We start from the raw sequence: 13,244 nt of genomic DNA, 5'->3' as shown, positions 1-13,244 counted from the left end.
GTCCCACATTCTTCCTCGATCCAACACACTCAAAGCCCAAGACCGACCTCGTCTCCCAAGAAAAGAAAAGAAACACGAAAAAAAAAATGCGCGCCTCCATCCTCCCCATCCTCGCCCTCCCCCGCCTCGCCCTCGCCCAGAACAGCGACCGCCCCCGCTGCGTGGCGACCTGCATCACGAACAACCTCATGTCCTCGCACTGCGACGGCGACGAGCAGGGCGCCGCCCTCGACGAGTGCACCTGCGCCGCCCTCAGCGGCAGCCCCATGATCGCCTGCATCCGGGACTGCACGCCCGCCGACCAGGGCCAGTACGCCGCGCAGCTGCCCGGGCTCTGCCGCGACAGGCTGCTGCCGGACGCCGAGGGCGCGAGCGGCGGCGGCGGTGGCGGTGGCCATGACGATGACGATGACGATGACGACCAGACGACGACGACGACGGCTGCTATTCTTACTACTACCATGACCTCTCCTTCTGCCACGACTGCTGCCGGGGGTGACACGGCTACTGGGACGGATGCTGCGGCGGCGGAGACGGAGACGCCGGCTGCCGGTGTGGGGAACGAGGTGCCCGTTGCGTTGGCCGCGGGACTGTTCGCCGCGCTGCTCCTTTGAAAAAAATGAAGGTACGATTCGACAAGAAGCTTGGAGGGGGATGACGAAAGACAAGAGGCAAGAGCTGACGTAGGGAATGAACGGCAGAGCTCGTATACGTGAGGCTCATGACAGGGGCCATAGCAAAAGATACACGGAACATTGACAACACAATCAAGCAACAGGCATATCACCCTCCAAACACGGCAATGATGGAACATGATCTCATTATGCCTGAACGGCACCTACTGATACAGCGATCCCAGATTTGGGAGCGTACAAAAGCCGTAGCTTATGCACATGCGTGGCGGTCTAGCCAGTCTGTCGCGGACGTGCCATTGTCCAACCTCCCCCCCTGACGCCTAATGAAACCTTGACGCCGATGTGAGAGAAATGCAGAAATCCAAACACGGACAAAAAGAAGAACAAGAAGAAGAGGTGATCATCGCCAGCCAACACTAGCCCTACCAGCGCTGACATCGCGTCCCCTCGTGGCGGCACCACCCATGGCGCCCAAACCACCAATAGTGATGCGTCGGGTCTTGCCTGCCTCGAGGCTCTGCGCCCGGTCGCCTGGGCTGCTGCCCTCGACACCGGACAGCTTGACGCTGCCGGCAAAGTTCATGCGGCGCGCTTGGCCCTGGGTGAATGCACCCCGAAAGTCGGGTGGGGAACACGCGATGGGCGGCGAGCGCCGTCGCTCTGCTGTGCTGTTTCGGCGGTGCCGAGAGATACCGTTCGTCGAACTGGCGAGGGGCCCGGAGTAGCTAAGCGAGGCCCGGTGGCCGGCCCTTTCGGGGAGAGGGCCAATGGAAGAGATGCGTCGCGCAGACGCGGTCGTGGCGCCGGACATGGAGGACACCCTACGTCCCCCCGCCTTTTTGGCCGAGTGGAGGGCGTTCCGGAGTTTTTGGTGGTCAATTTTGGACGAGTCGGAGTCAGAGGAGTGGCCAGAGGCGATGGAGGGGGGGTTATTTTCGTCGCCGAGAAATGAACACCGAGGCGGACTGAGCCGCGCTATCTTGGAGCCGAAGGACGAGGGTGACATGTTGGAAGACCGCGCCACGTCCAGCGACCTAAGCGGGCCGAGCTTGTCTCCGTTGTCAGACGACGATGGCGAAGGGGCGAGCTTCACCGAGAACGTCGGCGTGGGCAGGCTCGGAGAGCCGCTGCCGATGGACGAGACCCGGGCATTTCCCTTGGACAGAAATCCGGCCTGGAACCTGTTAGGCTTGGCCGGCAACACGAGAGTAGACGTCTCGGGAAGCTCGAGAGACGGGCTTGCGTCCTCCGAGGCTGGCTCAGGCTCCTCCTCGGTGGTTTCCAAGTAGACTGGCAGAGTGGGCATGGCCGGCAGGGACGACATGGCGGGCATGGGTGGCAGAGGAAGAGCCTCGTCGGGCGAGTTCTGTTCCGGAGTCGATTCGTACTTCTTGGGCGTCTTGTCAAAGTCGGCCAGAGTTCCATCCTCGGACTCGTCATCCCTCCACCGAACCGACCGCTGCGACGCCGCCTTCTTCTTCACAGGCGTGAACGAAACGCCCTTCCGCGCGTTGATGGGCTTGCGCCGGCGGGGCGACGTCTTCATCGGCGAAGCAGCAGCAATCGGCTGTGTGAGCACCGGCGCGTCGGCCACGGACAGGAGAGGCGCGGCAATGGGCTGGATGTTGCCGACGGCAGCGGCCTTCTTTCGCTTGGGTGTGCCTCGCTTGCTGGGGGAAAACTTCTCGACGGGGATGCAAGAGCCGTCGGGCTTGACGACATGGGACGCTGCCGTGTAACCGACCTCGAGCAAACGGTGGATGATGGACTTGGCATGCGAGACGGCGTCCTCCTCCTTCATCGCCAGCGTCTCGGATAGGGATGCTAGCATGTCAAACTGGGCAGTCAGAAGCACCTGCACCATGGAGGCGTCGGCCGTCTTGTCAAAGTCCAACACGTCACGGTACGACTCGCGACCGAAGCTCGCCTTGAGGACCTCGACCTCACGCGACAGGTTCGCCACCTCGCCGCAGTCGGCGGAGCCGTCCCCGGGCAGTTGCTGGATGCTGTGGTGCAGGGCTGTGTCGAGAGCGCGCTCCCAGTTGAACTTGTCGAGCTTCTGGATCATGTGGTGCCTGCTGTGTTCGAGCTCGGACAGGATACCGCTGGCCGTCTTGCGGATGGAGACGAGGTTCGAAGGCATCATGTCCTCGTCGCCACGGGCATCGCAGATGGCATCGAACGATGCGAGCCAGCTTGAGAGCAGGCCGATGCGACGCTCGAAGCTTCTGAGCTTCTTCATGTTGTTCAGCTTTTCCTGTCGCTCGCCGGCAGAGTTGTCGTAGGCGACGCGGATGCGCTGGATGCCCTCGCGGGCGATGGCGTCTCGGCGATCCTGCTGCTTGCGGAACTTGGCGAACGAGGCTTGTTCGGCGTCCTTTTGTTGCGCCTTGAGCTCGTTGATGAGGGCCATCTGCTCGTCGATCTTGACCAAGAAGTCCTTGACGTGGCGGTTGACGTTGAACACGTTGCGCGTGACCTTGGTCTGGATATTCTTGGCGCGGTTGGCGTAGCGCAGCGTGTTTTGCGTCTCGTCAAAGTGCACGCTCGAGGGGCTGACGCACACAATCATGACCGTCTTGCAGTTTCCGCCGAGGGAGAACTTCAGCAGACGCGTCAGCTTGCTGTTCCGGTAGGGCACGTGGTTCTTCTTCCGGGGATCGCAGAGAGCATTGATGCAGCTTCCGAGCGCAAGCAGCGACTTGTTGATATTGGCACCCTCGAGCAGGCGCTCGCCGCGGTTCTTGGTGGCACTCGCACGCTCGCTGCCGGCCAGATCGATGATACTGAGGGTGGCCATGGTGTGCGGCTCGTTGACGTCGGCGTTGCGGTCTTTTTGGGCGACGTTGATTTGCAGGACAGCGTGGGAGCGGGACGATGTGGCGTTGGCCTCGGTCGGCGAGACGGTGCGGAACTCGTTCCCCCTGACGATCATGTCCATAACCTCCTGCACATCCTTGGGGTGATGGCTCGTCAGGCCAGCGACAGAAACGGCCTGGTTCGAGTCCTCTCGCAGCATCAATCCCTGCTTGCTGCCACCGGGGACGAGCAGGTCGCGAATCGTCTCGTTGTAGATTTCGAGGTAAGAGAGGGTGACCTCGGTCGTCTTTTCCTGGCTGCGGTCGGCGATCTTCTCGAAGAGCTCCTGCATGGTCAGGAAGATGATGCCAGGGTGCTGCGAGGTGCCGGTGATGGTGTGCGTCTTGCCGCAGCCGGTTGCGCCGTAGGCGAACACGGTGGCGTTGTAGCCGTCGAGGACGCTGTCGAGCAGGGTCCGTGTTGTTGCTTCGTACACGTCGTTTTGCGTGGCATTGTCGTCGAAGATCCTGTCAAAGGCGAAGACTTGGTCCTTGACCTTCTTGCCGTTGGGCACGACGGATCTGGAGAACCTCTGGACGGGGTTGTCTTCGGGCGGATCAAATACTCTGCAAGGTTGTCAGCTGTTTGTGGTTCGGCAGGACAATCGTGGGAGGGCCACGGACAGGCATCGGTCATCGACGACCTTGATCACAGGTCGGATGCCCCTCGTGTTGAGCTTGGGGGTGGGGGCAGCGGCCAGCGAGCCGTCGCCGAGGAAGAGGGTGCCTTCATCGGTCCGCGTCCTGGCAGAGTCAGCATGTTGTGTCGATTTCCCCCAATGTACTTGGAGCAGGAGGCGCGTACAATTGCGCCGCTTCACGAATGGTGAAAGGTCGCACTCGGACTGTCGAGTTCACGAGGTCAGCGCGTGGCTCGAGGGGGGGGGGGGGGGGGGGGGGGGGTAGGGAGGGCATGAACGGACCTGTGACATTGATGGACGAGGCACCAGGATCGACGACCATCTTGTCCCGCGGTGATGCTGTGCTTCGCGCGGTTCGCAGTTCGAGTCCTTGGGCTCTGGTCGTCGCTCGGGCTTTGTCTTTCGTGTTTGATAGGGGGCGTTCGAGGCCTGCGACGGCCAAGGGGGTGCGGATTGTCGGCGGTGTTGATCAAAAACAAAAAGAGGCCGCAATGTGCAAATATGTACTCATGAGAAGGATGCTGCTTCTCGCGCCTGAAAGCAATGGGGGGGTCGAGGCGGGAGGGGGAAAAAAAAAAAAGAAAACAGACGTGTTGCTATGCCTTCCTTACCTGGGGCTGGAGCTGGAGCTGGGGCTGTCAAGTTGAAGATGGGGAGTCGAGTGACGAGGTGGAGGTGCTTTGATGTTTTGGCTCGAAAGCTCGCTCCGACGCCAAGCAGGTACCTCACTCGTCAGTGCCGCTGCGTGCTGCTGTGCGCTGCTGCGTGCTGCAGGGCGAACGCCCCGACGTTTGTTTTGGGCAGGGGTGGCCGGGGGTGCTAGTGCTGTCGTCCTTGGCAACCGGGACGCACTTTAGCGCCTTGGTGTAGGCCCGCCGACCACGTGATTGTTCCCTATGTGCCGACCTTCCTACCTTGCCAACTTACCTAAGGTAACTACCTACCTATACCTTAGGTAGGTACCTCAGGTAGTTACAATCCAGATGCCTAGGTCAGCACCACCAGCAACATCACCACCTCCATCATGGCATATGGCTTGGCATGCTGGGCCAGCATTCCATCACTGCGCTTTGACAGCATACCAGCAATCCATCATGTTCACTCCTGGATCATCTTGACCCAAGGCATACTCATGACCTTCAACTCTCTGTAGGGAGCCAGACATCACGAAACCGTTCTTCATCACCAATCAGTGCACCCCGACCCGAGATGTGTCTTCAAGAACTTGCAATTGCTTCACTCGTCATATACATCATGCAAACCCGTCACACCCATCATAGCGCCAGTACGACCGCCAGAACCACCATGAGCACACGCGTGAAGCCTCCCACCGCCAAGCCGCCAGCATCGTTCGACGCCTTGTTCGACTCGTCAGCCTCCTCGGACTCGCCGCCTCCAGGCAACGACGTCCGGTTGTGATCCACTCCGCCGACAACGCCCGGCGTCGTCGCAAAGGACGTGCCGTTGTAGGATCCCCTCTCGTCCCTCCCCACGAGGAAGCTCTCCGGCGGCCCGAGGTACGAATCGCGCACGCCGCCGAGGTCAATGACAATCTTCTGCACCACAATGTTCGGCAGCAGCGCCCAGATGCGCAGCGTGTACGCGCCCTCCTGCGTGACGTTGAACGACGATGTCGTGTAGTTGCCCTGCAGGCCCCAGACGGCGTTGGCCACGGCCTGGCCCCAGCCGTCGGGCATGTTGGATCCGACGTTGGGCCCGATCGGCGTCACCACCGTCGGCTCCGGCTGCTCGCCGCCCGCCGGGAAAAGCGCGATCGCGTACTGCAGCGGGTTGTTGTCGCCGAGGTAGTTGGCGCCCGGCGACATGTACACCGTCACGTTGGCCGCCGAGTGGTTCGTGAAGAGGTACACGCTGTACTCGAGCGCCGGGCCCTCGCCCACCTCGAGCTTCTCCGAGTCGAGCGGGTAGAGCCCGACACCCGCCAGCGTGCGCCCGTAGTTCCGGAGCGTGTGGTACGCTGGCGCCGTCTCGTTGCTGTCTTGGCGCCCGCTGACGCGCGTCGAGTTGGAGCCCGTGCTGTTCGGCGGTGACGATGACGACGATCCGCTTGTGCCCTCGAGGATGCTCTGGTAGTGAGACGCCTCAATGGCGACGTGACCGTCAGCCTCGACGAACCCCTCGGTAAAATTGTCCGGCACAGACACGCTCTCCACAATCGCCGTGAGACGGGGCTCGGCGCCCGCGTAGCGCTCAAAGCCTCGGCAGTCGCTGGTGATGTTGATGAAAACTTCGGTGCGGTTGGGCGCCGCCGGAGCGCTGGCCCAGTCAATCGTCATGTAGATGCGCGCGTCCGTGCCGTTGTCGCCGCCGACGGTGCCGTTGTACTGCGACAGCTGCACGTACGGCTCCCACGGTGAGGCCTGCCAGTTGCAGTGCTTGGGGCCACGGCTGAAGACGTCAATGTACCGCGACGCGGCGCCCCAGGGGCTCAGTGGCAGCATCTCGAGGCCGCTCGACGACAGCGCGTGCCACTTGGAGTCGCCCTGGATGCTGGCATTCGAGCCTTCGACGCCAATGCCGTACTGGCCGCCGAGTGACGGGAACACGTCCTGGACGTAGCGCAGGTCTGGCAGCGTGTTCCTCATGGGCTGCTGCCAGTAGCCATCGTAACCCAAATGGGTTTCTGCATTGGTCAGCCATCGGCCCATCATTCATAGCCAAACGAGAATACAAGAGGGGGGGGACAACGATAATACATACGGTCAAGCATGTGTGCCCACTTGCCGTCGAGCACTTCATTCCAGCGCTGCGTCAGGTTCGAATCGTCGTACATCAGAGCGACCGACTCGCGAATGACATCGTTGGCCGAGTTGCGCTTCTGTCCGGCGTAGAGCTGGTTCTTGGCGCCGTTGATCTGGATCTTGTACACAATCTCGGCGCCGAGCACGGGGTGCAGCAGCATCTGGAAAAAGGCGGGCTGGTACGCCTCGTCGAGCTCGTCGTAGACGGCCTGCGTGTCCTCGCGCAGGGCCGCCCACTGCTCCAGCACGGCCTCGGCCTCGTGGTAGTTGATGACCGAGTAGACCTGCGGCTCGAGGAGCTCGTACTTGCGGCGCGCCGCGTACATGCCGTAGCGTGTCAAAATGTCCGTGATGGCGTCCGTGTGTGTGCCGCCAAAGTCGCGCTCGACCCAGGCCCGGACCCAGTCGGTCGTGCCGTCGGCGCCCCACCGGTCAATGTCGTAGGCAATGTCGAAGAAGTGGCTGATGGGGATCTCCTTGGGCTTGAGGTCGCCGACGTTGACGATCCAGATCTTGCGCGCGTGCCGCGCGTAGGACAGGTACATCTGCGAGGCCGTCTTCTCGAGCTGGATCGTGTTGATCCACTTGTAGTTGCGCGGGTCCCCGACATAGTCAAAGTGGTAGTACACACCAGCACCGCCGGATCGGTCCGTCTCGTTGGCGAGCGGCAGCCTGCGGACGTTGCCCCAGTTGTCGTCGGCCCACAGGAGCGTGATGTCCTCTGGCACGACGAGTCCCCTCTCCTGATACGATTGGACCTCCTTGTACAGGCACCAGAGCGAGTCGACCTCGGCCGCCGACTCGATCTCGAGCCCTTCTTCGATGATCGACCGCTGATTGTCGACAAGCGTCTCGAGCATGCTCACGATGGCGTCGATGCCGAGGTTGCCCTCGATGGCCGTGTCGCCTGTGCCGCGCATCGCCATGGTCCAGACGCTGTTGCGCGCATAAGGCTTGGCACGCTCGACGCCGTAGCGGAAGTACTCGTCAATCGTCTCGTTGTTTTCGGCATACTGCCATGGGCCCTCGTAGAAGGTGCGGAACTCGTTCTGCGCCCGCATCATGGGCTCCGTGTGGGAGCCTCCGAGGACAATCTCAAAAGCATCAAGCAGAGGCTGGTTGTAGGGATCGTCAATGTACACCATGCTGCCCCAGAGCGTGGGCCAGAGGTAGTTTGCCCGCAGCCGGAGCAGAACCTCGCCGATAAGCGCGTAAAAGTGGCGGTTGTACGGCGCAGCATCGTTCCAGGTGTCATTCCACTGCGTGCTGTATCAGATCAGTATGGGAGGAGTGCTTCAATTTTTACCGTTGGAAAAGGCGGACTTACCCAACCCAGCTGGACAGTCCAGGCTGTTCGTCGTTGAGGAAGAAGCCGCGATACTTGACGGACGGCGTCTTCTGGACCTTGCGCTCGGACAGCGCATAGACGTTCTCACGCTGGCGTGTAGGGACATCGGCCCAGAAGTACCATGGGCTGACGCCGATTTGCTCGCTGACGTCGTAAATGCCGTAAATAGTGCCACGAGGGTCGCTGCCAGCGATGACCAGAGCCTGCGCGACGCCCTCGATAGGGTTCTCAACGAGCTGGCTGACGAATGCTTCCCACTCGCCCTCGACCTCACCGACGTCAATGAGGCCAGACTCGATGAGCTGATCGATAATCTCCGAGTGGCCGATGGTGCCGGCAATGATGACGGTGCTGCCTGCATCAGGGTCGGAGTATTCGGGGCCCGAAAGCGACTCCTCGGCTGTCGTGCTGAACTAGAGAGCCGTCAGGCATGAGTTTCTAGGAAGAAGAAATTTCACGGTCCACCTACGTGAGTGTTGTTTGTGACGTCGACAGGAGCAAAGGTATATGCTGCAGGTTGGGCTCCGCTCTCGCCATTGCTCAAGGTGTAGTTCGTTCCCGTCACGCGGCCAAAGTCAGCCGCAAGGTCGCCGGCAGCACGGATGACGCCCCAGTATTCATTGGCGGACACGCGGATCTGACCAGTTCCCACGTCACCACCGGCAATCTGGAAGCTCCCCTCAGCGCTCTCAAAGGCGACGATGGGCGATTGGCCGAGAGCAGAGACCAGCGGTAACAGGCTCGTAAGTGCTGCGATCGACCATGACTTGACGCTGGAGACGGCCATGGCGGTCTGTAGCCTGTTGGCTCAGCTTTGGTTGGTGCTCCAAGTAATGATTGATGAGAACGCGCCTCCTGACTTGCGATGGGAGACCCTAATCGGCGGCTGTGTCACTCGTGGTGAGCCAGTAGGACAAATAGAGGCGAGCAGCGTCACGTATACTTATATGAGTGCGTCAACTACTACTGCACAAGCACCCAGGAATCAGGGCCGAAGCTCAGGACGCAGGACGCCGTAGTACCACGTCCGTAGCAGGTCACGTCCCTCCATTGACCAATCTGTTCCTTTCCTTCGGAGCGGAGCAGGCCATCCACAATGAGGCAAAATAGATGACCAGACATAGCAGCGTCGCATCGTTGCCTGCCAAGGGTTGGCTTCTTTCCATTTTCACGGCGCCAGAGCGGGCTCCGAGAACAACACCAGCCACCAGTCCTCCTACAGAACCAATAAAGGCAACCACCGGCCTTTCAGGCACAACGTTCGTCATTGGGGCCGCAAGGCTAGAGGGCGATCACTCTAGCCGGATGGACGGTTAAATGGCGTCTGGGAACCGAACACTGAGTTCTTGGCCGAGGATAGCGAGGGGTAGGGACCAGGCTTCGCAGGGCTCGGTAAAAATGAGGCCTGTCTTTTGGGGGGGACAAGGGGAGGTTGGCGCCGGGTTTGCTGTGTCACTGCAGCTGTGGCCTGACGTCTTGTTCGTTGGTTTTTCCCCGCATGGGGAAGATCGGAAATCGGCTGTGGCGGAGAAGTACCGGCACGGGCTTGGCAAAGAAAGAAACCGATGTTGGGGCTTCGGCAGCCGTGTCGTTGGGGTCTGGAGTCATCTAGGGTCCTCCGGGCGGGCATTCGACGACGAAGTACTCCGGTTGATGCTGCGCAATCACTTGCTTGTCAACCTGAAATGACACGTTCAAAGCAATCGAGATCATACCAGGAGCATGGCAGGGTACATTTGATGTTTCAGCCTTGACAATGCAATCCCCACAACGGGGTAGTATCGTCTGGTCGTCTGAACAGCTTTGTCCAGGTTTCTCCAAGTCTGGTTCGGGGGCCCAACAACAACCTGGTTGGAGATGGACTGACGATCTGCGGGCCAACAAAGTCGCAATGCGGGGGAAAGGTTGCATGTGGACATGGACTGCGCGCATTTAGCCGTGGGCTATAGCGGGATGATAACATGCACCACCCGCGGGCGGTCAATACGGTATTAGCCGGCGCTCCGGCCGCCGGTGCTCTATGGATGGTGAACGACCAGGCTACGGTGTTTTTCGTATGGTGCCCATAAGCATCACTTCGCAGTGGTCCATCTCATCCACCTCGATTAGATCCACCAAGTAGCGCATCGTATGCGCGTAGGCATCGAAGACGTACAGCATGTCTGGGTCGCAGAAATCCCACGGGGGCGCGATATCACTGGGAAATCCGAGCAAATCGAGCAACATGATGTTCTTGTCGCGTGACTCCACACACCGATCCTCCAGGTCCTCGTCCTACAGCTCGATCTCGAGGCGGCTGTCAATCACCGCAATGGTGAGCGAGGCGTCGACCTCGTCGAAGGCTTCGCGACACTCGTCAATGATTTCGGACAAGAGATGGGCAACACCCATGAAAGGGGCGCCGTCGGAGCTGTCGTAAAAGGTAGGGTAGTTGTCGGGATCCATGGCAATACCAATGGTTGACCCCTGGCCGATGTAAGGCCTTGCATCCACCAGGTACTGAACGGCGTTGTACCAGGTCCCATGCGGAAGGTGGTATTGTGACCGGAGAACTATGAAGTCGTTGGCGTCGAATTCGATAAAAGACTGGCGAAGAGGAGAGGTCTCGCCAGACGACGACGGCTCTCGGAAAGTGAAGAATAGGATGCTGCCGGGTGCGTATCTTGGCTTCGCGCGAACTCGTCGGAGATACCTGATCATGGTATGGCGCGACTCTCGACTTGCGGTCAGGACGCCACTGTCGTGCATGTAGAACGAGTCGTTGTTGTTGAGCCAGGAGAGCTCGACACGGCGCATGCCGGTGGCGTTATCTTGATCTCGCTTCATTGGGGCGAAGAGGCAAACATTGCGGTCCTCGTTGAATTCGTAGCCATGAAATTCCGGTTCCTTTTTATCAGGTTCGTACGCGAGGGTGAAGAAGTGAGCCAAGTTTCGATTCAGGGGCCGAATGGCAAACTCCTAGATGGTCTTTCGGAGTTCAATGGGGAGACGACGGAACAGGTGAAACGTGTCGGTCGCCATATCGAGAGGGTGAGAACGTATGGTATTCACTATGGTGTTCGAAGCTGATGATCTGTTTAAGGAAGCGGCGTGGATGCTGTTGGACGTCAATCATACTAGTGTTACGGTTTGTAAGTTGTTGTCGATTGTGAAAAGGCTCGCCAGAAGATATAGGTATCAGAAGAACCGGCATCGTGGTACGGGGCACTCTTGCCGCAGGGCAGCAACATTCTTGCCGCAGGGCAGCAATCCTCTTACCTCAAGCAGTTCAGATGTGGAAGCTGCACTTGAGCTGCATGTCACTTTCCCCACGTCAACTGAACGACAAAGCCGAGAGAAGGTGCGGTCGAGAGAAAATATGGACATCATACCCTCGCCAATATGCTTCGCAGGCGACTTTTCTATGCAAAGAAATCTAGATCTATCCATGACGCTCCAGTCCCATATGCATGCAACACCATCATAATCATCCCCCCTACGACTGCCTCACCCATCTACGCCTTGCAAAGGAAGTCCTCCACAGCCTTGGTGAACTGCACAGGGTCCTGCATGGGCGCAAAGTGGCTGACGCCCTTGAGGATCTGCAGCTTGCTGCCCTTGATGGCCTTGTGCAGCTGGGCCGGCGTGTCGAGGTTGATGGCCTCCTCGTGCTCGGCGCCGACGATGATGACGCGGCGTCCGTCAATGGTGCCGAGCTGCTTGTCGGTGAACTGCGGCAGCGTGGCCTCCATGGTGCCGACCTTTGTGGCAAAGGCCAAAAAGTCGGCGCCGGGCTGCAGCGTCGCGTACTCGGTGCGGCAGCGCGCCACAAACTCGGCAAAGATGGCCGTGTCGCTGAACGTGGCGTTGGTGCCCTCGGGGTTGGCGGCGCCGCCGAAGACGAACGCCTTGCGGATGGGCGCCGCCGTGACGGGGTTGATGAGCGCCGCGAGCGTCGTCATGGCGCCGTCCGACCAGCCGACGACGTCGTACTGCGGGACGCCGGCGTGCGCGAGCTGGTCGTGGATGTCGACGGCCATCTGGTCAAAGGTGAAGACGTCGCCGGCGTTGAACGTCGAGCGGCCGTGACCGCGGCGGTCGACGGCGATGACATAGTAGCCGTCGGCGACGAGCCGCGAGATGACGGACCCAAAATATGCCGAGTAGCCCAGACCGCCGTGGTCCATCACAATGGGGATCGCGTTGGCCTTCTCGTTGTACTTTTGCATCCAGAGCTGGACGCCGTTGATCAGCGTCGTCGCCGTGCTGATGGGCGCCGGCAGCTCCGGCGTCGGCGGCAGCGTCGTCCAAGCAGGCGAGTTCTGCCGGATGGCAAAGCTGTTGACGCCACTGCCGAGCACGGCCACCGAAGCAATGAGCGAAGAGAAAATCATCTTGTAGTGCTGTCAGCGCTGGTGACAACAAGTCTGTGCCGGTGCCTGAAACTTTTGAAACGAAGGATGCAGATCGTGAAGGGAAAGAGGGTGCCGTGTGATGGGACGCTGATCAGAAACCAATGCCCTCAGGTCCTCGGCTTCACGATATATATGCTCTTATTATTTCATTGCCGCGAGATGAAGCCGTCCGTGCCGGCCCGGCCGCGACGTCGCGCTGGGGGGTCAGGCCATGACGGGGCTCTTTTCAAGAGCAAGGGTCACGACTCGCGATAGTATAATAAAGTTCAATTAACGTACCCGCACCCTACCTTCGACTTCCATGCGCGTCCTCAATTCTGCCTAGATTTAGTACAGACCCTACAACTCGGTCTTTGGAATTTGTCCTGCGCCGGGAGGCCCGAGAAGATGCATTACCGGACAAGCCGCTGACATTGCAAGTGCTGGTACCCTGGCCACAACGCAACCCCTTCCCCTCTCTAGCCGTGGCACGACAGCAGACAAGCGCACAGGCAGGGTCTATGATGCTTGCATCAAAGACGCTCATCGTCAAGTCAATCAATTCGTTGGGTATCTTAGGCTCCTCCACATTACCCCGCCAGCCAAAATGTCATATTACATAGCCCA

The 13,244-nt window shown here is 59.9% G+C and overlaps 5 protein-coding genes across 5 annotated transcripts; 1 reads left to right on the top strand and 4 right to left on the bottom strand.

Moving 5' to 3' along the window:
- Positions 1-86: 86 nt before the first annotated feature.
- D7B24_000251 (uncharacterized protein) lies at positions 87-614 on the top strand (the record flags this gene model as incomplete). Its single annotated transcript, XM_028634512.1, has 1 exon — positions 87-614. One exon carries the CDS (start codon positions 87-89, stop codon positions 612-614), a length of 528 nt encoding a protein of 175 aa, XP_028498214.1.
- Positions 615-1,035: 421 nt separating this feature from the next.
- On the bottom strand, positions 1,036-4,456 carry KLP5 (kinesin-like protein Klp5; the record flags this gene model as incomplete). The annotated part of the gene is made up of 4 exons (XM_028634511.1): positions 1,036-4,060; positions 4,118-4,237; positions 4,299-4,338; positions 4,417-4,456. 4 exons carry the CDS (start codon positions 4,454-4,456, stop codon positions 1,036-1,038), a joined length of 3,225 nt encoding a protein of 1,074 aa, XP_028498213.1.
- A 952-nt stretch (positions 4,457-5,408) lies between these two features.
- On the bottom strand, positions 5,409-9,031 carry D7B24_000249 (uncharacterized protein; the record flags this gene model as incomplete). The annotated part of the gene is made up of 4 exons (XM_028634510.1): positions 5,409-6,778; positions 6,856-8,162; positions 8,224-8,657; positions 8,714-9,031. 4 exons carry the CDS (start codon positions 9,029-9,031, stop codon positions 5,409-5,411), a joined length of 3,429 nt encoding a protein of 1,142 aa, XP_028498212.1.
- A 1,487-nt stretch (positions 9,032-10,518) lies between these two features.
- D7B24_000248 (uncharacterized protein) lies at positions 10,519-11,070 on the bottom strand (the record flags this gene model as incomplete). The annotated part of the gene is made up of 1 exon (XM_028634509.1): positions 10,519-11,070. One exon carries the CDS (start codon positions 11,068-11,070, stop codon positions 10,519-10,521), a length of 552 nt encoding a protein of 183 aa, XP_028498211.1.
- A 668-nt stretch (positions 11,071-11,738) lies between these two features.
- On the bottom strand, positions 11,739-12,617 carry D7B24_000247 (uncharacterized protein; the record flags this gene model as incomplete). Its single annotated transcript, XM_028634508.1, has 1 exon — positions 11,739-12,617. The coding sequence occupies one exon, from the start codon at positions 12,615-12,617 to the stop codon at positions 11,739-11,741; it is 879 nt and encodes a 292-aa protein (XP_028498210.1).
- Positions 12,618-13,244: the final 627 nt, after the last annotated feature.

This window comes from Verticillium nonalfalfae (genome assembly GCF_003724135.2).
Source record: "Verticillium nonalfalfae strain VnAa140/NRRL 66861 chromosome Unknown scaffold_10, whole genome shotgun sequence".
NCBI lineage: Eukaryota > Fungi > Ascomycota > Sordariomycetes > Glomerellales > Plectosphaerellaceae > Verticillium > Verticillium nonalfalfae.
Note: the sequence above shows the minus strand (reverse complement) of the source record. Positions and strands in the feature narration are given on the sequence as shown.